The sequence below is a fragment of the Acomys russatus genome, chromosome X (genome assembly GCF_903995435.1).
Source record: "Acomys russatus chromosome X, mAcoRus1.1, whole genome shotgun sequence".
Lineage (NCBI taxonomy): Eukaryota > Metazoa > Chordata > Mammalia > Rodentia > Muridae > Acomys > Acomys russatus.
This window is the reverse complement of record NC_067169.1, coordinates 72898495-72925660: the sequence shown is the minus strand read 5'-3', so window position 1 is coordinate 72925660 and position 27166 is coordinate 72898495. Positions and strand designations below refer to the sequence as shown.

Here is a 27166-nt window from a genome sequence, read left to right as displayed (position 1 = left end):
GGTCCTACTCACATTGAACCATTTTATGGGCATTGTCACTGATTAACACCATCCCAATTAACATATAACAGTTTGGGTGACAGAAACACACCTCAAATAACAAATAAGGTTTTACCTGCCCTTCCTGCTGAGGCTAAAGATTTATAACATGAAATCAGTACAGTCATTAAAGAAATAAAGATGGCCATACAAGTTTATTTTAAAAAATCAAACAACAGAATTTACCATGTTTTAAATATATTACTCACCAAAAATAGGGTTCTGAAGTTGTTGAGATCACCAAAAAAGTCTTCTATGGTTACTGTTTTTGGGTCAAAAATGAAGTATTCTCCCAGGTTCTCATAGAGCTTCACCATATTGTTGTGCATAGTGGCCAGTTTTTCATACTGTTCTCTGGCATTCTTTGAAAAGCTGTAACTTTGTATTAAGGAATGTGATCCAATAATATTTCAAAGGCAGCCACTAGATGTAGACACTTAATAAAACCATTGATTGTATAAATATATATTTGTTTGCTAGAACTGTCATTATAAAGTATCACATATTGGGTACTTTCAACAACAGAAATTCATTTTTTTTTCAAACATCCAGATCTAGAATTCTGAGGAGAATATGTATTGTAATATTTAGTTTCTTGAGCAGTCTCTCTCCTTCACTAGGCGATTGCTGTCTTCTTGTTATGGCCTCAAGTAATTTTTGACTTGTTATACTGTGTATGTTCAAATCCTTTTTTTGTAAAAGGCCACCTGTCAAATGCTATTAAGATATACCTTAATACTTTTTCAATATTTATTACCTCTTTTAAGAACCTTTCCCTGAGTGCTCTATACTTCACATTTTGATGGCTGGACAGCCATGTCTCTCAGAATTAAAAGTCACTCAGGGCATTTCACACAATTCAGTACAAAAGGTTCTACACTCATGTTGTTTTCTATGTTGAAAATTTTTCAATTTGAAAGAAATATTTAATGTATAACTATGTGAGGCATGTCAACTACATATGTGCACATATATCAGAAAACTACTTCCTTTCCTACAGTGTAAATTTATATGTGTGCATATATACACGCATATACACACAGAAATACATACAAAACATACAGAGAAATATGAACAGGGAAGGAACAGAAGACAGAAATGTCTCTCTGACATTCCTTTCATTTTTTTTCTGCTATAGCAGCTAGAAAAAGGATTCTCTGAATTACCTCTTTGAACAAGCTCTAAGACACTCAATCTAGAGATGCTCACTTTATACCAGTAGGGGAAAGTCCCATTGCCTCTGAACAATGCTATACAAAAGTACCGGAATGTGTCTTCTTAAATTCCTCCCATTTAAAATTCTGAATGTAAACCTATGTCTATCATATCTCATCTTTTCAACTTAAAAACATCTATCTAGACCTAAAAACTTCTTAACCCCTAAACAACTAAGCTTAATTGTAAAACTCAACTATCTGGTCTTCTACCCTATATAGAAAGATATTGATTTACATTCAGAGTTGTAGACTCACCAAGATAGGAAAGATGTTTTCTCCAAGGTTGCCAAATACAAATAGGCAAAACACTATGAATATAACATTTATACAATTCCTGCTTGTTTCGTGGTCCTTCTTGCTGCAGGTATCTTATTTCATATGTGTGTAATAATATAAATGTATATGTAAAATAAGAAAAAATAATTAAAAAAGAAAAAAATCCTTCCACTTTACACCCTTTTGTTTTCTCATTAATGATTCCCCATGATTGTGCATTTTTAATTAAACCAAAGCTTAAATATATTCTAATTGCTCCTTGGCATTTTCACTAATTTCATCTTTCATGTCACATAAAATGTAAAGAGCCAGTTGTGATGCTTATAATCATGCATTTAAGTTCAGCCTATGCTACATAGCAAGACCTAGTCCAAAGTTAAAACTACATATAATATTTTGTCTGTTATCTATCTACCTATCATCTACCTACCTACCTACCTATCTCTATTAAATGCTATCTTGGAACTATTGAAGATAAATTGAAAAATAAACCTTTTAGGACTAATAAATACAAAACCATAAATATGTTGACTAAAAATTTTAAGTCTGGTATAAAATATGATGAATATTTTAGAGTATTTTCTTCTGGTGTTTTCTCTTTGGCTAGGTAACTGTTGAATGCAAATTCATAAGAATGATTTAGAGAAAAGTAAGGGAATAATTATGAAGAAAGGATAAAGCCAAATCAACATTTAAAAATCATAGTAATGTTCATTAAAAATGACTAGTGATCACAGAAGTAAAATTGTAACCTGGGTCCAAATGTATTTTTGATTGTAGCATCACTTTTGTTTTTCTAAAGGAAGCAATGCTGAGACCAGGCCATTTCTGGAAAATTACTCTTTACCTGACACTTACAGCACATACCATGATTTTGAAAATGAGCTGTCATTTATCTCTGATCCTTTTAATACTACTTAACTCTCTGCTAACAAGTGTCATTAAATCATTCAACCCTCAAATCTATTTTGACATTAACAAACCTGAGAAAGAAAGAATACATTTCTAACTGCTTTTTTTCATAAAATGCACATGCTTCATATCTATTTTGATTTTTATCATTGAAAAGTATCACCATATGATTTTTACTTTTAAGACTATGTTCATATTAAACATCTCATTTCAGTGGAGTGGGAATAAGACACTGATCTTTATTTCTGTGCACAGAATTAGAGTGTTTTGTTTCCATATCTCGGGAAAAGAAAAAAAAAACATATAGATTTATGCCAGCACTTACTAGACAGAAACACTTTGCAAAGGTCATTTGTATGTGTAATCTATTTGCAATGCAAATTAGTAAAAGGTATATTTTATGACGTTCTACATTTGTAAACCAGTGAAAAAGTCAAAACTAACAAAAAAGGCAAGGTTCTTATATGCCTCATTTATCCTAAGATACTTTTTTGGATACTAAAGCATGTTTATATAGTGATAGACAATTTTACCAATTTGATTTTATAGGCCAAAAACTTATTTCAGAAATTCTATGTTCCAAAGTGAGAAGACAGGAATTTCTATGTATACTTTATCTTTGCAACAAAAAATAGAAAGCAGCCTTTTGTTCTCTAAAACGGATAGATATTTCAGTGCTGAAATATTTCAGAATCTCAATCACTCCAGCAAATTACGTGGGACTCCACATTAAAAACAATAAAACAAAAGAAAACAACAACAAAACCCAAACTGAACATGTTGGGCATGGTGGCATATACTTTGAAGCAGAAGCCAGTGGATCTCTGTAAGTTGGAGGCAAACCTGGTCTACAAAGATAATTCTACACCAGCCGTGGCTATACAGTGTGTCTCTGCCTCAAGAACACAATCCAACAAAAACAAACATAGAAAGAAAACCAAAATGAAACCCAGAAGAAACAAAGAGAAAGAACGAAAACTATACTTCTCTTTCGGTACAGTGTTATTTTTTTAATGCCTTTATTTTACTTGCGAAATTTAATTTTTGAATCACGACTAACGCAAGATATTGTTTGGTACTAGTTAGTGATACAATAACGCCTAAATCCTTAGTCTCTCTACCCTGAAAAGGTCAACAACTTAATACTCCAAATAATTATGCCATCCTCAACTGAAATTTTCTATGACTTAACATCTACCACGTACCTTGATTCCTATTACATTCTACATTATTTTTTTTTCAGGATAACATTTTCTCAAAGGAAAAGAAATTCCACTATGAGAGTTCTAAACTTTTGGGCATTAAATGGAAGTCACTCACCTTTCTAAGTATAGAATATACAGCAATAGCACCTGACATGAGAGCTAGATCTTTTAATTAAGTTTGATTGTTGGGAGTTGATTAAAGTTGCATATTTGGACCTGAATGTTTCTCTAGTAGATACTTGGGAGGAGAGAACCAAGTCTTTCAAGGTGTCCTCAGACCTCTTCTACACTAATAAAACACAATATATTTTTGATATGTGTGATGGGTGACACACAATTCTAGGTACTAGGGAAGCTAAGGCAGGAGGATCAGAGAAAGGTCTAAGGTCAAGGGGGCAACTTTGCCAATTTCTATTTATTTATAATATGAAGTATATATCACCTTAACTGGTATGTATCTATAGAAATAGAAATGTATTTCATTTGTAGAGATCTAAACTGTTCCTCTTACATGATATTAAGACTGAGGATAGCAGACTTTAGAAAATATGCTGTAGATCATTTGACTAGACGAGAAAGTCTGCTCTGAGGTGGGGTTGGGAACACTCAAGGAGAAGCAGATGGCCATGTACAGAGCATATAGGGAAGATTGGTGATGGACACACTATATAGCTATAGTAATAATTTTACCTTAGCTCTCATATATGAGGACGACTGGTAAGAATGACAGCACCAAGGAGCCTTTGCTCCTGAATGCCCAGATACATTGGTTGAATGCCACAGAAAAGTAAGTAAGCATTGCTCTAAGACATTAAAGAGTAGGGGTCTGTGAGGATTAGATTCCCCTGCGCTGAAAAGATAGAGTGGCCTCTTTTATCCATTCAAAAATCCTCAAGTATTTAGAGAAGAACCGTGGAAAAGCAGTGAACTTTCTATGTTATGGAAAATTCATGGTAATTTGAATGCCATATTAAATATACTCATAACGTGGTGACATGGGGAAGATAAAAAACATAAAGAATAAAATATGAAAGGGTGAAAAAGTAATTCCAAACCTCTTTCCCTTCAACAGCCCCCATTCAAACTCCTTCTACAAAAACAAAGAAGCATGAGAAAGAAAACAAAAAAAACCTTCTGAATTTTTAAGCATAAAATTTACTTAAAGAGCTGAGAACTAAACTTGTATCAAGTTCTGCCACACAGCAATGTTCTTTGAACATTTAAATGTGTGTTTAGCATTTTAAACCATTTGCAGTTGAGATGCTAACCATATCAGTGTATTAGATGCTAACCACATTAGTGGATTATTAATCTGAAAACTAATTGGGTCTCAATCATGAATCTGAAAAGTTAATTTATAGAACACGCATTGTAAGTACACAAATGCATTTTCATATTAACTCATTGAAATAGTGACTATATATAAATTTATATAGCACATATGCCGTTGTAGTATACTAAACAGTATGGACTTGAAATACAACCTTAAAAATCCATGTTTCCTCTCTAGTACCCATAGAGAAAGAAAACTGTTTTTTTTTTTTTCTACTTCTATGTTCATTTTATATTTATCTTTAGCTGCTGAAGGTAGTTATATCCACCTGCAAATTGCTGAAAGCTCTCCAAATGGAAACATAGAACCATTTCATTAGATGAGGTAGAGAAAACTGTTTTTCATTTTGCTTAACTTTGATGGACAGAATAATTATTACTAGAGAAAAATTGTTTTATTGTAAGTGTAATGAACATTAGCAGAGCACTGGGGGTGACAAAGTTTATATATCATGTTACTAATTGAGTCAAATCAGTTCTTAAAATTTTCATCTTTGTAGGCAGTACATTAGTTACTTACAATGATAATAAAAGCTTGAAATATTAAATATCATTACTGGTGGATTGTTGGAGAACATGGAAAAATCAACTTGAGATCCACTTAACCTTTACACATACTTTAGTTAGTAACATAGTATAATTGCCTCTTAAATAAAAGGATGTCATAAATGTAAACTCTATTGAAAAATAGACAGTGTTTCCAATTTCTAAACATCAAATAACTCCTCTAAATGCTAAAACAAAGAGGAATTTTTCATATAACTTGAATAATTTTGAGTCATAAATTAGTATTTCAAAGAATCAATGTTAAAATATTATTAAGTCCTTAATAGTTGAAAATCAATTAAAAAATGTATTGTCGGGTGACTATATCTCAAAAAAATATTTTAAAATATGAAACATTAACAACAATAATATGAACAGTATTCAAGTTTACTCTAATACTCCATGATAGCTCTGGCTATAGAACAAATTTTCTTTAAAACTCTTATTAAAAAATGGAGACATAGAACATTTGAATAACAGAAGATTGCCTATTAATGATGTTGAGCTCAAGTTTCAAATTTTAAAAATATAGAAAGCATTTATAGTATCAAAGGGATATAAACATTTGTAACTATCAGATTTTTCCACAGATATACAGAATAATCTAATATTTTTAAAATGCTTTAAAATCAGCTTCTATAAAAAGAGAAGTCCATTATGTACTTTTCCTTTTCTCTATTCTTTATTCACTCCTCTTTGTCTTTGTGTTTCTTTCTGTCTTCACTTGAAGACAATCTGTGTTTATGCTTTGCTTTTGTTTTGAGACAGGGTCTCACTGTGTAATTATGGTTGGCCTAGAACTCACAGAAATTTATCCGCCTATACCATCAGAACACTGGGATTAAAGCTGTATGCCACCATACCTGCTGACAATCTATCTCTGTTCACTTAGGTACTCCAGAAAGTCATTTCTTCACTCCCTTACTCAAACACAATTAAATTCCTACTGTGCACCAAGTATTTTTTTTTAATTTTTTATTAATTTATTCTTGTTACATCTCAATGGTTAACCCATCCTTTGTATCCTCCCATTCTTCTCTCCCTCCCATTTTCCCCTTATTCTCCATCCCCTATGACTGTTCCTGAGGGGGATTTCCTCCCCCTGTATATGCTCATAGGGTATCAAGTCTCTTCTTGGTAACCTGCTATCCTTCCTCTGAGTGACACCAGGTCTCCCCCTCGGGGGGACATGGTCAAATGTGAGGCACCAGAGTACGTGTGAAAGTCATACCCCACTCTCCACTCAACTGTGAAGTATGTTCTGCTAATTGGCTAGATCTGGGTAGGGGGTTAAAGTTTACTGCCTGTATTGTCCTTGGCTGGTGCCTTAGTTTGAGCAAGACCCCTGGGCCCAAATCTGCCTATCATAATGTTCTACTTGTAGGTTTCTAGGACCCTCTGGATCCTTCTACTTTGCTATTCTCCCATGCTTCTCTCATCTAGAGTCCCAATAGGATATTCCACTCCTTGGAATATACCCAGAAGATGCTCCAACACACAACAAGAAAATTTGCTCAACCATGTTCATAGCAGCCTTATTCATAATAGCCAGAACATGGAAACAGCCTAAGTGTCCCTCAGTAAAAGAATGGATAAAGAAACTGTGGTACATATACACTATGGAATACTACTCAGCTATTAAAAACAAGGAATTCCCTAAATTTGTGGATAACTGGATTGAGCTAGAAATGATCATAATGAGTGAGTTAACCCAGAAGCAGAAAGACTCAAATGGTATATACTCACTTATATCTGCATACTAGCCCAAGAGGCATGTCCTATGAAAGCCTTCACTTACCAAGAAACCAAGTATGTTTTTGAGAGTGAAAACACAGTTATCAATTTTTAAAGTCATTGCTTTCCTATAGGTAACAATTTACTTTGAAAAAAATTGCAATTTACATTGAAAACTGAAAATTAAAAAAGTAGTTAAAATCATAAATTGCAGGTGGGTGTGGTGGCACGCGCCTTTAATCCCAGCACTTGGGAAGCAGAGACAGGCTGGTCTCTATGAATTCAAGTCCAGCCTGGTCTACAAAGTAAATTCCAGGACTTCGAGGGCTATGCAAAGAAAAGCCATGTCTCACAACAAAACCAACCAACCAAACAAACAAAAAACAAACCCAAAACCAAACCAACCAACCAAACAAACAAACAAACAAACAAAAAAAAAAACCATAAGTTGCCAAATAAATGCACATTTGGATACAATAAAACTAAACCTTGCATTAGAAAGGAGTGCGGCACAAAACATCTTTAGGAACAGAATGCATCTTTAAGACTAGATTTTAAGCTGAGAACTAAACCTGAAGAGTCAGTTGAAGGAGCACTGAGGGAGGGTGAGAGAAATGAAGGGGAGGTGTTAAGCAGTCTAGGAACATAATAAAGAGTAATGTCTATAAAAGCCAATGAAGCAAAAGAAAGAGAGGAAACAGTTAATGAAGCAAATGGGGACCAGATTTCATGACGGTTTTTTAAAGAGTTTTTTTTTTTTTTTCCTGAGGGAAAAATGTCATTAAACAGTCTAAAGGAAGTATCTCTCAGACAACTTCCACTCAAACACACCAAAAAGTCTACCTCAATTAAAATTCACAACCAAAAATTATAGCTACAAGGATACACAGGATATTGTCCAAGTGATATTAAGTCCTATTGCTAGTTCATAAATACTCATATGAAAATTACACATTATATAAATATCTATTATAATTATGATTATGTTTCATTATTTACCAAATGTATCACATAGAATCAGAGGTAGTTTTAGAATGCACAGATGGTAAGCAATTCGTAACTACCAACATGGGCTTATAAAGAGTTGTGTTTAGAATTACAGAAGAATTATAAGTGTTTGAGATTGATATATTTTGGAATATAGATTTGTATTCTTAATATGCACATATAGGCATTAATTAGAGCATGTTCTACCTCTAATCTTAACTCTCATTCAGCTCTCATAGTAATTTATCAGATGGGCACAGTGTATAACAATTACTGAGTAGTGTGTAGAGAACAATGAAAGGAAACTGTCAGACACAACTACCCTTCACTGAATTTATCAACTAGAAGTGAGAGACAATGGCTGAGCAGCAGTAAAGATATGGGTATTTGGTGAACTCTGAAAATGACCCATGTACTTAACTAAATGTTTAACACATGACACTTTATTTAACCCTCTGATATAATATATATAATTAGTATTATATATATATATATTCTAATATGAGTTGTGGTACCCATATAACTCAATTATAATACAAGGTTTATCAATGCTTTGAAGTGCTATAGCAAGCTGTTTAGGAGAAATAAGTTATACAAATTAAAAGTTAGTAGATTAAATCAGGGTCATGTCAATTGCTAGTTTAATTTTATCACAAGAATATACATCTTAGTGCAACAGATAGATAGGACTCTAAATAAAGATAAGGTCTTCAAAAACCCCAGAGACATGCAGAATATGTCATTTAAAATGTTTTTATTACTTTAAAGATTCATTGACAATAAGACAAGTTAACTCCTGGCAACACCCAGAATGATGAGCATCAAAGAACCTCCATGTAACCATTGAGATGTAACAAGAATAAATTAATAAAAATTAAAAAAAAAAAAAAACCTCCTTATAGAGATGGATTCAAATGTGGCAAACAAGCCACTGGTCAAAAGGTTCTCATTTCTACCACAGACAGGATTCAGCCTAAAACAAGGGCAAGCTTGGATGCAGGCAGAGTTGACAGCCAAACTCTTCCAAGACAGGGCAACTAAGTCCTCAATAATTCCTGCCTCACAAATATGTCTGTCAGATATATTGGGCCAGAAGGCTGAAGAAGATGCTCCAATGTTTTAGAGAGTGATGGGTGACTATTCAGGTAGAAAACTGTATGTTAGTTTTTCATTTGGGAAGCTACTAACTTGCACTCCCGACATACCCAGGTAATCAAGTTTATTTCTTCTCAAGTCTCTGATGGAGTTGAAGACCAGATAGCTTAGTTTTACAATGAAGATTAATTACTTAGGGCTTAAGATGTTTTTAGGTCTAGATCGATGTTTTAAGTTGATAATGACAAGATGTGATGGTGATTGATTTATACTCAGAATTTTAGATGCACTGCACTTATGTTTTTTCAAGGAACACTCCTTTAGTTCAAATAAGATTGTCTTTGATATGCTCCTTCATTCCTCATAAGGAATATTCTGGAATTGCAAGTCTAGCTAACTGCAAAATATCAGATTCTGCAGTTTATTCTTACAATTTCTAGTAACTCAAAAGGTACTGCAACTCTGACCTTGGTCAGACAGTAGGTAGGCCTCTGTGATATTGAATTTCCCTGCTTTGGATGGTTAACAATGTTAGAGGCTTACGGTACAGAAGATTTTAAGAAATGTTACAGATTCAAACACACCCATGTACAATTACAAAATTTGTTTGGAAATATGAGACCGAGTATAGCAAAATCACTCATTGTTTTTGTTCTTCAATCTCTGTGTGTTTTAATATTCAGATATAATCTGATATAATCTGAAATACATGTATAGATATTTGAGTTTTTGTGACCTTTAATATAATTCTTTGAATTCTTAGGCACTGTATTTTCTTAATCCCACCCCTATTCTATGAATACTTTCCTTATATTTGTTGTCATGTGTCTTTTTTCAGGTTTGGTGATTTTAATACTGAATTGTAAATAGTTCCATCATATTCTTTTATTTACCTAATATCTTCAAAATTTGGTTTTACTTTGTCATTCTTATTTATTTTATTTATGTAACTGAAACTACCAACAAAGTGAGTAAGTGGGAAAAAACAATCATATGCATTATAAAGCCTTAACAATTGTGACAGATCTAGATCCCTTCTTTGCCCACTTTGATATGGGTAGATTGATCTATGGGACTCATTTCTCACAGTTCCATTACAAAACAAAGAAATCACTATAGAAATTCCTCATGGTTAGCTCAAGCTTTACAATACCAGACTGCATAAATACCTAGGTAAAATGAAACACAGTCATTTTGGGAAAGGTGACCATCATGAAAGATTTTATTCAGAAGAGAGAAACAGAGCAAGATGGCTCTGGAGCCATCTATATGACATTTGTATAGAGCACAAACATACACACACAAAGATGGTTCCAGAGCCATATATGTGTGGTGAAGCCAACTGTTCTAAAGTCACTGCTTAACAACGTTACAGTTCCTGGATAACCTGGACTGACCCTTCACTGCTCTTGGTGGAAATTTGCCATACAACTTTTCTTTGTACTTACATTTCTCATTGTTAAAGGCCTCTTTCTGAAAGCTAGAGCAGAGATAATGTATCAAAAGTAGGTGTTAACAACAATGAAAGTAACTGAAGTTGCCTGGGAAAAACAGCTATGGAGAAAATTGAATCTTCTGTCAAACTTATTATTTAGATATATATTTAGATTATTATTAAGTGATATTGGTAAGCACGGGACAGAGGATTTAAGAAAAATTATTAAAGAAGAAAAACTTAGGTAAATTTTAGAAGCTGACAAACTGCAACGGAATCACTAAGTTTTAGTGTTCAGCTTCAGAAACAAAGAACTAGTATGGACAGGAAACGATTTCGATCATACAATGGCAAACCTTGATACCTTCCTGAAGGCAAAGTAACCAGCTTTAGAAATCTTCTATACTTTACAGAATTGTTAAAAAAAAAAGGGGGGGGGATCATATTGAAACATGGGTTCATGTCAGAGAAACAGAAGAAACCAATGAACTGCCTGCTTACCAGAACAGGCTTGTTAGATCAGAACTTCTCTTATTTTGTACAAAAACAAGGAATAGACCATCTTTGCTTAAAACAAGGAGGTACACAATATTTTAAAAATCAAAGAAAAGGAATGGTGATCTTATGTCAAATATAAAAGAAACATAGAGGAAAGAAAGAAACAATTAAACAAGGAACTGAGATATTGAACTGCTGTAGGAAATAACTTTTGATTCTATCATTTCTGTGCCAAACTAAAACAGGATCCAATTCAAATAGAGGCATTCTGTCTAGCAATTCTGTAACCACAAGGCTTTACGACATGAATCTTAAGGAAAAGACATTGAGTTAAAAGAAAACTGATTTAGTCATAATGTTAATTTTTAGTTTTTATGAAATTTGCTGTTTGCTCAATTTGTTTCTTTTATTTCAATATATTTATGTAATCAAGAAAGACTTTTGGAAAACGGTATCTTGAAAAAGCTGTGTAATCAATGGTTAAAGATTTTGAGGAAATGATTTTGTGTATAAATAAAACCTGTGAGACACTCGGGTTGTTGGAGTAGGTCAAGCCATAATGAGATGTGTTTCCACTTTGTCTGTCTCTCTTACAACAAAACTAAATGGTGTCCTGCATTTGATTCCTCCCTCACTGCTCTGCATCCATCCTTCTTCAAGCCCTAACTCTCATTTTGAAGCTAGACACCAGCACATTTGCATACAACACACACACACACACACACACACACACACACACACACACACACACACACTAGACACAATGTAGAGTGCCTGGCACATTTGTATACAACATACACACATATGCACACACATACACACTAGACACAATGTAGAGTGCCTGGCACATTTGTATACAACACACACACACACACACACACACACACACACACACACACACACACACACACACATGACACAATGTAGAGCCCAGGCTGGTTCAAACTTGCTACAGAAGAAAGTGACCTTGAATTTCTGATCCTCTGACCTGAGCCTCCCTATTGTTGGAATTAGGGGTGTACACCTCCACATCCAGTTATATTTAGTACTGTGGATTATATTTGGGCTTCCTGCATACTAGTCAAACACTCTGTTAAGTGAATTACATTCCTAGAAGGTACACTGATCTTGTGCAAATGGAAACATTAGAATGTATTACTTACACTGGTTCTTTAACTTATATAATCCTTCTATTTTAGATTATTTAGGCAGCTGGTGGCATAAACAGGCTTACGGACCTACTACATCCCTGGCAGTGAGAATTTATCCTAGAGAAAACTTGCTTAAAGATAGACATGTTCTTGTAAAATAAAATAATGGTACTCACTGAAGGACAACTTTACGTTTTATAACTCAATTGTCTATTGAGGCTTCTTATTTCATTTCAATTTAGGCTGTTTGTCACCCTTGACTTTAAACTTCTAACTCCTGGTTCTTTAAGCTTTGAAGACCTAGATTCATTTATCAGGATCTATTTATGCTATAACCTTATCTAAATGATACTAGATGAGCCTATAATAACCTTTGCTTTAACTATGATGTCTTCCTCAGTTATTATAGCTTTTGGTATAATTGACAGGACATGCATGTCAAGATATAAAGAGCTTTAATATAATACACCAGTCATAGCAGTCAAACAGGTCATAATGATTCCCTAAATTTATTCAATATAGGTGATAGCTTATTCTGGTCCAACTCAGAGCCTGAGTTTTCACTAGAGAAATTTTATTTGAATTTCTAATTTACTTTTCTGAAAATTATTCTTTTTGTAATATTCCTAATATTACAAACGGCTGAATACAGTTGAGGCCTACAAAATACAAATGCATTTATATGCATGTATGTACGGAAGAGTAAATTATTTTTCTGCTATTAGTGGGTTCTATATTCTTTGATATAAATTTAATATGACTTAGTATGAAATGACATAAGTTAGTTCTGAAGATATTTTTAAGATTGTGTACATGAAAGAATCTAGTCAAATACCACAACATTATTTCCAAAGGTTATGTTCCTTTTTGTTTAGTGGAGAGATTAAAACATAGCTGTGAAAATTTTCTGCTTAAAGAAAATAAACAATATCAAAATCGCTTCAGTAGTGTTATTTGTGACATGGATAAAAAGTGGGAATGCGGATCTTTCTTTAATGTGTTTGCTGTCTCTGGGTGTTTTTGATATCTCAAAAAATATGTGTCCTTAAGAATCATGTGTTTGCATCATCAATGTGTTATTCATAGATCCTTGACTGAAAAAGATAGGAAGAGGAAGGATGTGGAGGTGGCATCTGCCCTCCTAAGTTCACTGAAGTAGTGTTTAAGATACAGCCTCTACCGAGGTATCTGTAAGCTACTGAAAGCATGAAGACGTTGTAGTATACATTCACAATTGGAGCACCATGTCAGTGTATACACTTGGTTCTTTCTGCTTCCTTGCCTCATTGACATTTCAGATGAGTAAAGAAGAGAAATGGTAATTTGAAAGTCTGAATTTGAAGCTACTAGTTAAACTGAAAGAACATGAATAGAATCTCTACAATTCAGTATTACAAATCCCCATCCCCAAGTGGGCCATTTGACAAATAAATACAGCAAAAGTGCTCAAGTTGTTTTTGAAAAAGAAGATAATTTTTGCCATATGTGACAACATAGGTGGACTGTCAGAACATTACAGTAAGTAAACAAGCCAGTTACATAGAAAAAATATTATGCACTTTCATTTACATTAAGTATCAAAACCAGTCAAAGTCATAGAAAGGCAAACAGTGCTTTCCAGATGCTGTGCAGTCATTTCAGAATTTCACTTCTATAAAACAGAGCAGTTCTATAGGGCTGCTACATAATACCGCACCCCAGTTAAAAATAACTGTACTCTGTATAAGGAAGGATTGATTTTATATGGTTCTCTCCACTATAAGCAAAAATTACCTTTATAGATAGACATGTGTAGAGAAACAGAAAAGCCCAAAATATGACCCAGAGCTATAAATAGTCTCATGGATATGTGTAAGTTCAAAACAGATTATTCCATTTTGTTTTTCTCCCATTAGCAATCAGTATATACAGACTTTGCTTTGGTTTCCATAGGAAGAGTGTGAGTGCATGCACGCATGTGTGTGTGTGTGTGTGTGTGTGTGTGTGTGTTTCTATGTTTCAATGAGTGGTGGAACATAAAAGGATTTCCAGGAGGCAGACTTTAACACCTACATTGTATACTGACTCTGCAACAATGCTAGGAGAAGGTTTCTGAATGTTATACAGAGATTTCTGGAAAGTAGTAATGAAGCTTGGACTAATTGCTACAACAGAAAAATTAAGTCTTAGTTTGTCATTAGTGAAGGATCTTCCAGATTCCCTTGCATGTTTTCATTCCTTTGTAAAACAATGGTCCTTTGGAAGTATCTAAAGTAGTTAAATTAATAGAAATAAAAACAATATGATGGTTGGAAGTGCAGAGGTTCATCACAATGCCCAGCATTTTCTGGTGAATTTCTTTTTTTCCAATTTTTAATTACTTTTTTACATATATATTTATATTATTACACATATATAAAATATCTATCTTAAAAACAATTATAATGTATTGAGATTACATCCCAAATGCCTATACTCCCAGAACTCAGGGAGGCAGAGGCAGGAGGATCTATCTGAGTTCGAGGCCAGCCTGGTCTACAATGGAGTCTAGGACAGGCAAAGCTACACAGAAAAACCCTGTCTCAAACCCCCGCCCCAAAAGAAAGAAATTCACAAAAAGTTTCCAAGATTGTTTTAATTTGTAGAATTATATTAACAGAATGATTGTTTGCCTCTAAAAAATGATAGCTATTTGCAGAGGCTGGGTGGAGGAAGAAGAGAGGGTTTGCTGTGAAGTGGGCATAGAATTTCAGTCCTTCAAGATGAAACTATTCTAGAGCTCTGCTAAATCACACTGTGTCTAAAATGTTGACAGTGTTCCTTGGCTGGTCTAAGTACATTCATATATGAAGATAAACTCTAAGCAACAGAACTATTGTGTTAAGTGTAGTGGAACAGAAGTAAAAATTAATGAAAAACTAAAAGTACAAAAATCCACATGCTTCTTATTCTTCCTGTGCTTTTTGCTTTGGTTTTGTTTTTTGAGACAGGTTCTCACATTGTAGCATGCGGTGGCATGGAAATCACTATGTAGTTGAGGTTGGATTTGAGCCTGTGGTGGGCCTCAAGTCTAGGCTTCCTGAGTGTTTGGAATACAGAATACAGGCATAAAGCACCACTCTAGGATGGGATCCCCCCTTTTTTTTTTAAATTCTTGAATGCATTCTGTTTTAGCAGGGCAGTGAGGGGAAGCAATTTTCAGTTACACATACAAAAAGAATATGTTTCTTTTATCTAGAAATGCCCAGGCATTGTGGAGACATAAGAGCAAAGAGAGCCAGAACATTAGGCTGTTAGTTCTTTCGCATAAAGCAATCCAAACACATATTAACTGAGTAGCAGATGGCAGAGAAAAGAAAAAGTTAGATTCTTGTGTGGGTGAGACATACCAAGCAAATTCTGTAAGGATGGAAAACTGAGCATAAAAAATACCATATTTCACAAGCAAATGGAATATTTAATATGACTTTTCATCTTTCCAGCTTTTGGTTTATCTTGTCTTTATAAATAGATTCATTATTTCTTTCTTTACTTGGGACAGGGCTTCATGTAGCCTGGACTGGCCTTGAACTCATTATGTAGCCAGCAATCATCCAGTCTCAAGTAATGAAATTATAGGGTAATTCTTGTATATGTGAAATGTATCTTGAATTCAGGAGGAGGCATGTTAAAATCATTTGTATTTTTATCAATATCCTATTTCTAAGTTAGTTTTTGCATTCAAATAAAACAAAGTTAGAAAAACATAGTACCAGGTATTGGAAAAATGTGCTAAATGGTTTGTATATTTTATCTTGTTTTTATATTTTTACATTTGTGTATTTTATATTGTTTATAAATTATTTTGTTTCAAATACAAATAAAAATCAGCATTAAAAGAACATGTGAAAATGAATTATTAAAATATGTGTGCATTTATTATTTGCTAAGAAACTTCTGCTAATGAAAGTAACATCTGATCTAAATTACACTGAAACTGAGATGCAAAAATTAAACAAGAGCAATGACAGATGCTACTTGTAGAGAAAACAATGAAACTTTTAAAATAAGAATTTAATACTCGAACTGATAGTTTTAGAGAAAATAATAAGATGATTTACTGCTCAAACAGCTAATTAATGTATTTTACAAGAAAAGTTACATGATTAAACTAAACTCCAAAGTACTATTTAGCTTGATGTTTTGATAACTGTATAAAACAAGAAAACATATGCCCCAAGCTAACTACACAACAGAAGAAAATTGGTTTTGAGAGACATGTTTGCTTTTATAGAAATTAAGAAAAAAAAAATCAATTAAATGGGTTAAAGCAAAAGACATGAAAAATGCTATTTAAAAAGGCACCAGAGTAATGCCAGACTTAAAATGATTACATATATTAAAATTTTTCCTTTGATATTTAATTGGCATATTTTGTCAAAAGATTTTCAATCTCCTTACCTACTCTTCTTACTTTTAATTTACTGTCAACATATTCTAGAGATGACCAATTAATAACACATTAGTGACTCCTTTAAAATACAATGGAACCATATGTTTTGTTCTCCAAGACACATGTACATCAAATACCACTGCAGGTCATGAGTGAATCTCAGCAACTACACTGTTCAATTTAATATATGCACTTTTGCAAAGCAAAAGCCGATTCATCAATCATAGACAGTTGCTGAGTGTAGTTCAACAGAACTGCAGACCACAGTGTTGCTGTCCTTTGATGAGACGTGGCTGAAATCTCACCTCGGCAGCAGCACTGTCCTTCTGAGAACAGGATTTTGTGCAGAACTGGACAGTCTGAAAATGCCACCATAACATTCTATTACAATTTTCATAGCAGCCACCTCTAAGCTCTTAGGAATCAAATCAGTTTGGCATGTACATAATAAGACCCAAGTCTTGGGCAGGTGGGGAGGTTGTTATTTTTGGCTTCAATTCGGTAAAGTTTCTAAAATAGTCTTGCCTTAATTAGTTTTTCTTCTAAGTTATTTTGATGCTAATAATATATGGCTGTTGCATTCCTTGTACATGTTCCCAAACAGTGGTACAAACATTATTAAATCTAATCAGTGTTTATGGAGTCTTCCATATGCTACCCACTGTGAATCTTTTGAAATGTCATATTTGTGGATACCGCATAAGGAAAGGTTGGCATGTACAATGACATGCTTTTGTTCCTTTATTCAGTGATTTTTGTGAGAAATTTTCTACAGATGGTAGTTGCTTTCAATTTATCTTTGTCCACAATTTAAAATTTAAAAAAGAGTATTTTGTTAGTTAGACTTTTATAGAACATATATTTAAATTCACAAAGACGTTGAGCTCCAGAGAGTATAATTATTTAAATTCCCTTGACTACATTATAGAAACAATGCTCCAAATGTCTTAAAATGAAACCTCAGAGAACCATGAGTTAAGGAATATTTAGCAGGAGTTGGGTATGATGGTGCATACTCAATTCCTAGTACTTGGGAGACAGAGGCAGCAGGATTGCTGTGAGTTCCATGTCTAGCTGGACTACTTTGCTAGCTTTTTCCTCAAAAGAGAATATACAGCAAAAATTAATAATGTGATAGTCCTTCTAAAATGTATAAAATGTCATCAGGAAGAAATATTATACAAGTCTCAATTTTATTCTTACACATTTCAATTAATGCTCAGATTGTAATATTTCGGTTTTATAATGTCCCTATTTTTTTATATTACTAATTGTATTAGTTACTTTCCTTGATGCCATAACCAAAACCTGACAAAATGCAACTGAATGAAGTAGGAGTTTATTTTGGCTTACAACTCAGAGCAGCGTAGCTCATCAGGGCAGAGAAAACATGCTCAACAGCTTGTGGTTGCAGGACAGGAAGCAGAGGCATTAGCCTTTAATATTCTGGTTCTTCCACCAGCTGGCTATATTGACAGCTAATTCCTGCATCTAAAGCTTCAGGGTTTAAATATATCAAGCTGTGTAGGACATTTTACATTAAAACCATAACAACAGCCAATTAAAAATATTTGATGTAGCCATTAAGAGTAATTGTAACTAGATAATTCTATATTCCTAGAACTATGCATATGTATTTTCTTTCCTTGAGTGATGCTATATAGTATATCCTTTCTCTAAGATACATGTTCCACACTTATTAGGCAGAGGTCATTCATGCAGTAGACAATATAGGCAGCTCATATCCTTCCTAATCCTCATCCACGTTTAATAACAATTGTCACTACTAGAGGCATTGCCTTTAAACTCTAAGATGAGCAATATCTCTGTATTAAAAAATACAGATGAATAGCAAAAAACAAAAACAAAACACAAAAACCACAAACTTTAAAAGAAGGGTTTCAAAACTGTATTACTTAGCTTGCCCACTGTATTCTTTGTGAGTGTGGCTTTGACTGTTTTGCCATTATACTGTTCTTGTGATGCTTTCTAAACACCCGGCAGACAGGCATTGTTCTTCATCTTCAATGAAAGGAATTTTTAGGTGAAATGACAGTACGGTTGCCACCTGAACATATTATGTGGTACATCAGACTTTTAGCTATGTGAGGTATTTATACACTTGTTTTTTTAAGGCCTTGTACAGAAGTAAACAGAGCACTCCTTGTTACAAGCTTAACATTACCCTTGATGAAGGTATGCCAGAACCGTTAGAGTAAGTAGTTTCCCAAATGTGAATATCATGAAAGACTTTGAGTCAATAGTGAAACACTTACTTGCTTAATTTGTTTCACCAAAAGCAGATTCATCTGTAGGAGCTGGTGTGTTTCTCTTATAGTTGGTTATCAGTCCAGCCAAATTCCATTGAGCACTGGGTACAATAGGTAAGAGTGAAATTTCAAAATTAGGTGCAACAATTTACTTGCTTTATCCCACTGTTGTTAGAGCATCTCACTTCTGAGCATGCTTTTTAAGGACCAAAGTAAAATTAAAAAGTTGCACATGCCTGTAACCTCAACACCTCAGGTATTATTAGGCAGGGCTGTCTCAAATGCTAGGACAGCCTAGGCTATATAGAGAGACTTGGTTTGAAAAGCAACAAGACTCCACCCACCAACAAACCAAAAGTTGAGGTCAGAATAAATAAACTGAGGATTTCAATTTGTAAACATATAACATAGCTTACAGAAATATAGAAAAACCTTTTGCTATTAACTGCATTCTTTTCAATCAGTAAGAACATCTGAAAACAAAACCTCTAACATAATCTATATAGTGAATAGAAGTTTTCATTTGAGAAGGTTTCCTGTTCTTCTTAAGAAACTAATCAAAATGATTAGATTCCAGTGGACTCCCCAAACTCCTCCAAACTGTACACATTGACCCAGTACCTAAGATTCAGCTATGGTCTCTGGTGTTTACTTTCTATATGCCTCAGGCACACACATGTAATTTTGTGCTTCAAGGAGTTAGTGCTTCATAAAAACAGAGACAAATGGTTATAAAACACACACTAGTGCCCTTTGGAAGTAATTAAAAATATGGCCCTACCCTGTATTCATTTCTTTCCCTTTAGGCATTGCCCCCTTCGATATATGTTCAGCTTCTTCTCTAATTCACAAAATAAATCTCATTAGTCTTTGTACTGTCTCCTAAGGAATCATATGCTTAAACATACAGAAATGTGCCAGGAATGATAGTACTATGCTTCTAAGTCCATTTTTAAATGAAATAAAATTAGTAATTATAAACTTATGTGAATGTTGGTTCCAATTTCCAAAGTATACAAGACTATGTTTTGTCTTGAAATCATGAGTTTTGATTGATTGTTTTCAGAGGACTTTTCAAAGTGAGAAATATAAACAATATATTTTCATTAAACATAGTGAGACATGTTTTTGATGAATACATTGTAATCTCATTATAACTACAATTTTAACTCTATCAGTCAAATTGTACTAGACTCTAACAATTGCTAATTCTAATATCAAAATAAAAGTCTCTTTCCAAATTGTGTAGTGTGCAAAGATAATTTTAAATACATAATTAGTATGTTATTTAGATGAATATTCAAGAAGGCAAACTATATCTTATATTATTTTCAACAATGGCATACAACTTTAAAGATATGACTAGGGGCCATTTAAAATACATGCCATGTGAATGCACATGAACATGTAAGCATGTATGTATGTGAATCTGAATACAATTCTCCAGAAAGCATTCCCACTTAATGGTCCCTTTTCTTGCAATGCTAACTCTCCAAAAGTAAATACATATTAAAGAAAACAAGTCTGTTTTAGTATTCTAAACTTTTGATGCACACTAGAACTATGGTAATGTCTATGTCATATGTCGCTAGGAAAAATTCACATTTCCTCAATAGTAATGTTATAGTTCACATGATATACATGATGTCTGGCATATTCAAAATGAGTCATGTTATGAAGTGCTACTGCACACTGTGTTCTTAAATTTGTTTCCAAACCACTGCAAATGTTACCCTAACTTCTTAACACATGATTCAGAGGTTAACTCTCTAACACTTTCTTCAAATCCCTAGCTATTAAAGAATTGTATAATGCTCTTCAAATGGTTCAGCTAAGAAAATGTGCTCCTATTTGGTTATCTTACAAATGATATCATAAAGGATAATTGACAATCACACTGAACTCATGAATACTAAATGAACTAGCAATAAAATAGCTACTAATACTATCTGAAATTAAAGACATAGCTTTTAATGAAAACAATTTTTATCTTTGTCATTTTGCCCTTCAAATGCTGACTGTTATGTAATTCAAGTAAAAGAAAAGATCATTCTTGTGTCTCATGGTTTAATACAAGATATTATACAATGGTATACTACAAGAATATAATCAGAAATATTTACAGACACACAGTGTATTCCTGGTAGACAACATTGAAGATGATGAATTTGGTGCACTTGGCCAAGCATATTCCAGGGTTTAGTAAAGAACCACTTGAGGAGACCCAGCTATGCCACTCCTTGGAATATACCCAGAAAATGCTCCACCACAGAACAAGGACATATGCTCTACCATGTTCATAGCAGCCTTATTCATAATACCAGAACCTGGAGGCAGCTTAAATGTCCCTCAGTTGAAGAATGGAACAAGAAACTGTGGTATGAGGCACCAGAGTACGTGTGAGAGTCAGACCCCACTCTCCACTCAACTGTGGAGAATGTCCTCTCCATTGGCTAGATCTGGGTAGGGGTTTGAAGTTTACGGCCTGTATTGTCCTTGGCTGGTGTCATAGTTTGAGCGGGACCCCTGGGCCCAAATCTGCCTATCATAATTTTCTTCTTGTAGGTCTCTAGGATCCTCTGGATCCTTCAACTTTGCCATTCTCCCATGCTTGTCTCATCTAGAGTCCCAATAGGATGTCCTCCCCTCTGTCCTAGTTTCCTGGTTAGTGAAGACTTGGTGGCACTCAGAGGAAGGATAGCAGGCTACCAAGAAGAGACTTGATACCCTATGAGCATATACAGGGGGAGGAGGTCCCCCTCAGGCACAGTCATAGGGGAGGGGAGGAAGGGGAAAATGGGAGGGAGGGGAGGAATAGGAGGATACAAGGGCGGGGATAACCATTGAGATGTAATATGAATAAATTAATAAAATAAAATAAAATAAAATAAACTGTGGTATGGACTGGAGAGATGGCTCAGTGGTTAAGAGCACTGCTTGCTCTTCCAAAAGACCTGAGTTCAATTCCCAGCACCTACATGGCAGCTCATAACTGTCTGTAACTCCAAGATCTGACACCCTCACACCAATGCACATAAAATTAAAATAAAATAAAATATTAAAAAAAAAAAGAAACCATGGTACATTTACACTATGGAGTACTACTCAGCTACTAAAAACAAGGAAATCCAGAAATTTGTGGACAAATGGATGGAACTAGAAACGATCATAATGAGTGAGTTAACCCAGAAGCAGAAAGATTCACATGGTACATACTCACTTATAATTGGGCACTAGCACAAAAGGCAGGTCCCATGAAAGTCTTCACTTATCAGGAGATTGGGACAGAAGTGAGAACAGCTCACTGGGACTTTGGTAAGACAAATATAGGAGATGGGGAAATAGAAGGACCCAGCGGATCCTAGAAACCTACAAGAAGAACATCCTGACTGGTGGATTGGGGCCCAGGAGGTTCTGCTCAAACTATTGCACAAACCAAGGACAATACAAGTCGTAAACATTGAACCCTTACTCTCATCTACCCAACGGACAGGACATTCTCCACAGTTATGTGGAGACTGGGGACTGACTCTGACATGAACTCTGGTGCCTGATATTTGACCACCTCCTCTTGGTGGGGAGCCTGATGGCACTCAAAGAAAGAATAAGCTGGCTACCAAGAAGAGACTTGATACCCTATGACCATATAGTGGGGGAGGAGGTACCCCTTGGTCATAGACCTAGGGGAGGGAAATAGGGTGAAAGCAGGAGGGAGGGAAGAATGGGAGGATACAAGCGATGGGATAACAATTGAGTTGTAATCTGAATAAATTAATAAAAATAAGAAAAAAAAAGAAATTCTTGAGGAATAATCTCTTTAGTTTCTTACAAAATACCCAGAATTGACTAATCTAGAGGTAATATTTAGATACGCAGTCTTTTATGCTGTTTATCAACTTATGGTTTAGACATTTCATAAAAATCAGTAAATAGGGGTTTTTTAATAGAAAAATGTCCATCTGCCAAAAATTAGCTTTCAGAGAGTATATTTAACATTATCAAATTATGATGCTTCACATCAATTCTTACATAAATAATTGGGTACTTCCTTAGTACTTGGTGCCATTCTATCATTCTAAGTACTATTTTTTTTTTTTTTGAGACAGGGTGTTATGTAGGCCTGTATGTCCTGAAATTTACTCTGCAGACCAGCCTAGCCTCAGAAACACAGAGATTCTCCTACCTCTTCCTCCTGAGTTCTAGGACTAAAGGTGTGCACCATCATGCTCAGCTAGGAGCTAATTTTTATTTAAAACAACATTACGATATTTTTATATTATAGATATTTTGAAATTCTGGTGTTATATAAAAAGAGTCAAATATTTTTAACTCTTGTGCAGAAAAATAGATATTTTCAAACCTGGCTGACTGCTGTAAAGTCTCTCAGTTACCCCAGAGGAGACAAAGTAAATGGATTTGAAATGTCAAGGAAACCTGGAGAAATGAAATTCCATGTTGTTTGATCTTGTATCCATTTTTATTTGAACTGTATTTGAACCTGCTTTTTCCTTTTAAAAAATTCTGGAGTCATGAATTGAAAATATTCTGGCTCAGCTTGTAGATGTAAAGAACTAAACTGAAAGAGGGCGTATTGAACATCCTGCAACAATCCTACTGTGATCTTTGATTCAGAAATAAGAATCCTGCTACAAATGATTCTTATAGATTCTTCTATGTAGCCAGGCACATGCCTTTAATCCCAGCACTCAGGGAAGAAGACCAGGTGGATCTCTGTGAGTTTGAGGCCAGCTTGGTCTAAAAAATGAGTCCAGGACAGTCAAGGCTACACAGAGAAACCATGTCTCAAAAAACCAAAGACCAAACAAACAAACAAAAAACCAAACAAAAAAACAAACAGCCAAATAAAAACAAGAAAACTTCTGTATGTGTCTGAGAAGGCAAATCATATTTGTGATTTTTAATAATGATACAACTGAGAAGCTTTATCTAAGTTGAATGTTTCTTTAATATTGACAGTATCTTTTCTTCATTCTGGGGGTGATATTGAAGACAGTAGTGATGGCTTGACACTTTAAAAACTGTAATCAAGTTACAGTGATTACAATCACAGAGAAGGTCAGGCTACAGTGTTCTTAAAGTGGAAAGAGACATAGATGATTACTATTCCCTTCAGAGACATTCATGCATATTAAGAGGAGTACTGTCATCACATTATTTTGTAAATGGAAACTGCCATATTTCATAATTCTACTAATTTGTCTCTGGTATTAAGGTGTAAAAAATACACATATGAAAAGGGCTCACATCTCTAAGACCAAGTTCACTGTGGTTTGGTCATATTTTCACATTCAAATCACTGTATGAGTTGTAACATCTCACTAATTTAACTTGAATTATCATCAGGTAATAATAAACACAAAAGTAGTCTCTGTTTATAATCAACTAAAATACATGAACAATCACCTAAAAGAAGAGAAAATGATAAGTCAAGTCTGAATTTTGCTCCGTGTTCTCTAAGCAGGAGTGAGGTATTAGAAAAATGTCCTTGCACCCCTAACGTAATGTTTATTTGAAACCATTCTTACAAGGTTATCTGAGCTTCAATAAGTTTATCAGGAGAACTACTAACAAACACCAGGCTGGACTGAAGTACTTATTTTAAATCAGAAAAAAAATGGTGATTGGGTTTTAAAACAAATAGTGACCTTTTAATGTTTTCAGTGTTCACCTGCTTTAGTTCATTTTATACAGATTGTACCTAGAATGGACACAGAAATCCTTCTGTTTCAGGCTCAACATAAGCCATTCCGAGTTTTCAGAAAATAATAGGAGCATTACAATAGTCATCATGCAATTCATATTCTAAGCAATTTGCTTTCCCATCTTGCCTAGACACCCTGCACTGGTTTCTATTATCCTTTAGTTTCTATTCGTGCTGTTCCTATTATGGAAGCTGGTGCACATCTAACATTTTCATTTAGCATAGACCCCAATACATAAACACATTTGCCCCATCTATACAATATGGTTGAAGATTATTCTCAAGGCAAATGGAAACCCAGAGGGAAACTAGCCAACTTGTCAAAACATATTTTTTCCATGATGTAAAAGTAGTCCATCCAAATAGGGTTTGAGTTATGAGGTAAAAAAGAACTAGGCTGTCTTCCTTTATCAAATTGCCCTAGTCCTGTGCCAAGTATACTCTTCTTACTTTTTGTTTGTTTCTTTCTTTGTTTTGTCTTTGCAAATTAGTGTATTTGAAGACAAAATAAAAAGAGAAAGAATAGAAGCAAAAGAAGAGAGAGAAAAGGGAGCTGTGGAAGTAGCAACATTAACAAAGCATTTGCCTAGGATGCATAAAGCCTGAGCTTGATTTCCAGCACTGCATAAACGAGGAGCATTCTTGTAATTTTAGCAGTTCAGGAGGTTGACACAAGAGGATCAGAAGTTCATGGATCGATGCTTGGTTTCTTAGCAAATTCAAGGACAGCCTATGCTATGTGAGACCTTGTCTCAAACAAATAAGAAAAGAAAGGAGGGAAAGAGGGAGGAAGAAAAGAAAGAAAAGAAGTATTGGGAAGGGACATAAATGAGTTTTTAAACTGATGTCTTCCTGGTCATATACTAGTTGATAATCATTTTTATGACTCATTTGGATATTAAAAGGATTAAAATGGTTAAGGTTGCTAATGCAACCATTTAGAGGGCATTGGCCATCCAAAGAGCTGAGAGTTTGCTTTCTCAGTACTAAGAGGATAAAGCTTTGGGAATCAGCTCTAAGTCTTTAATTATAGGTCATTTAGAAAGATATATATATATATATATATATATATACGTTTTAAAGGATGTCAGATGTGGTTATTTGAGTGAAACATACGTGAAGAAACTAGGAGAGACATGTTAAGAAGCACCAATCACTAGCTTAATAAATATGACCTTAAAAATATGAACCTGTTTTTTCAATGCTTTATAATAATATCAATGATACAAAAATATTTGATTAGAAACTATTCTAATCCAATGGGCATCTTCAATGAACAACTATTATACTCATTTTGTGCATATGTCATATGATGTTTACAATGGAACAATGAACTCAGAGAGCTTATGGTAATGATTGAGAGTCATCTAAGTTCAGGGTTTAAAGTTCAGATTCTTTACTCAAAAGATCATGTCATTTCTATCAAGCTGTGGGTTTGAAAACTTTTACACCAGGAGAAGAATTTATTTTCAACATCATATAATAAAACCAAGTTTATAAAACATGAAAATAGAGCTGGGATGTGTGAATGAGCACATGGCTAGAGGAATGAAAACAGATGGAAAGTTGCCAATTTCATCGTCAACCTCTCCTGTTTCTTGATGGAAATCCTTGGGAGTCTTAAAGCATCCTTTGGGAAATGGCTATGCTGTATCATGAAACTTAGTAATTCATACATACTTATGTATTAATTGCTATCAATATGACAGGAAACAACAATATTTCTGTTTAATCACATCATGCCCCACATTGCTGATTTTACTTGAGTTATTTCTCTTTAAAGGAGTTCAAGAGAATAAGGACAAGACACCCCCAAATGAGAATGAGAAATAAAATTGTAGTCAGCCTTATATGTAAAGCATGCTCACATAAACAAGGTACAGTTTTACTTCTCATCATCATCCCTTCATTGCTTTATCACATGTCTGAAGAAAGAAAATGTTAAAAATGTAGAGCAAGTCTGATTTTAATGATTGTTTAGCAGAGACATTTCACAGCAACAAAAATGAGGCCGGCCTTTCAGTGACTTGGAGCATGATTTATGTTCATATACAACTTGTCATCTTGAAAACAGGAGCCTGAACAAACAGCTTTGATGACTTCTAAATTTGAACAGTCAATGACTCATGTAAGTTTTCTTCTAAATCTTCTAACACCTTTTCAGTCCAATTCTGTTTCTTCCTTCATTAACTCAAAGGCAGAAGAAATCACCCCTCCTATAGAACTAAAAGATATGTATGACAGAGTCTATTATTGAGGCAGGAAAAACAGACAAAATCACAGAAGGATAGGTGCTAATCTTTAACTCGTGGTATACAAATACTATGGCCTCCATT

The 27166-nt window shown here is 34.3% G+C and overlaps 1 protein-coding gene across 3 annotated transcripts in view; it reads right to left on the bottom strand.

Moving 5' to 3' along the window:
- Window positions 1-27166, bottom strand: part of Diaph2 (diaphanous related formin 2) — a 730565-nt gene that overhangs the window by 220882 nt on the left and 482517 nt on the right. For all 3 annotated transcript variants that reach the window (XM_051142209.1, XM_051142210.1, XM_051142211.1), the window contains one exon: window positions 249-413. In XM_051142209.1, the coding sequence (XP_050998166.1) occupies window positions 249-413 (165 nt within the window). The remainder of the gene's footprint in view (window positions 1-248; window positions 414-27166) is intronic.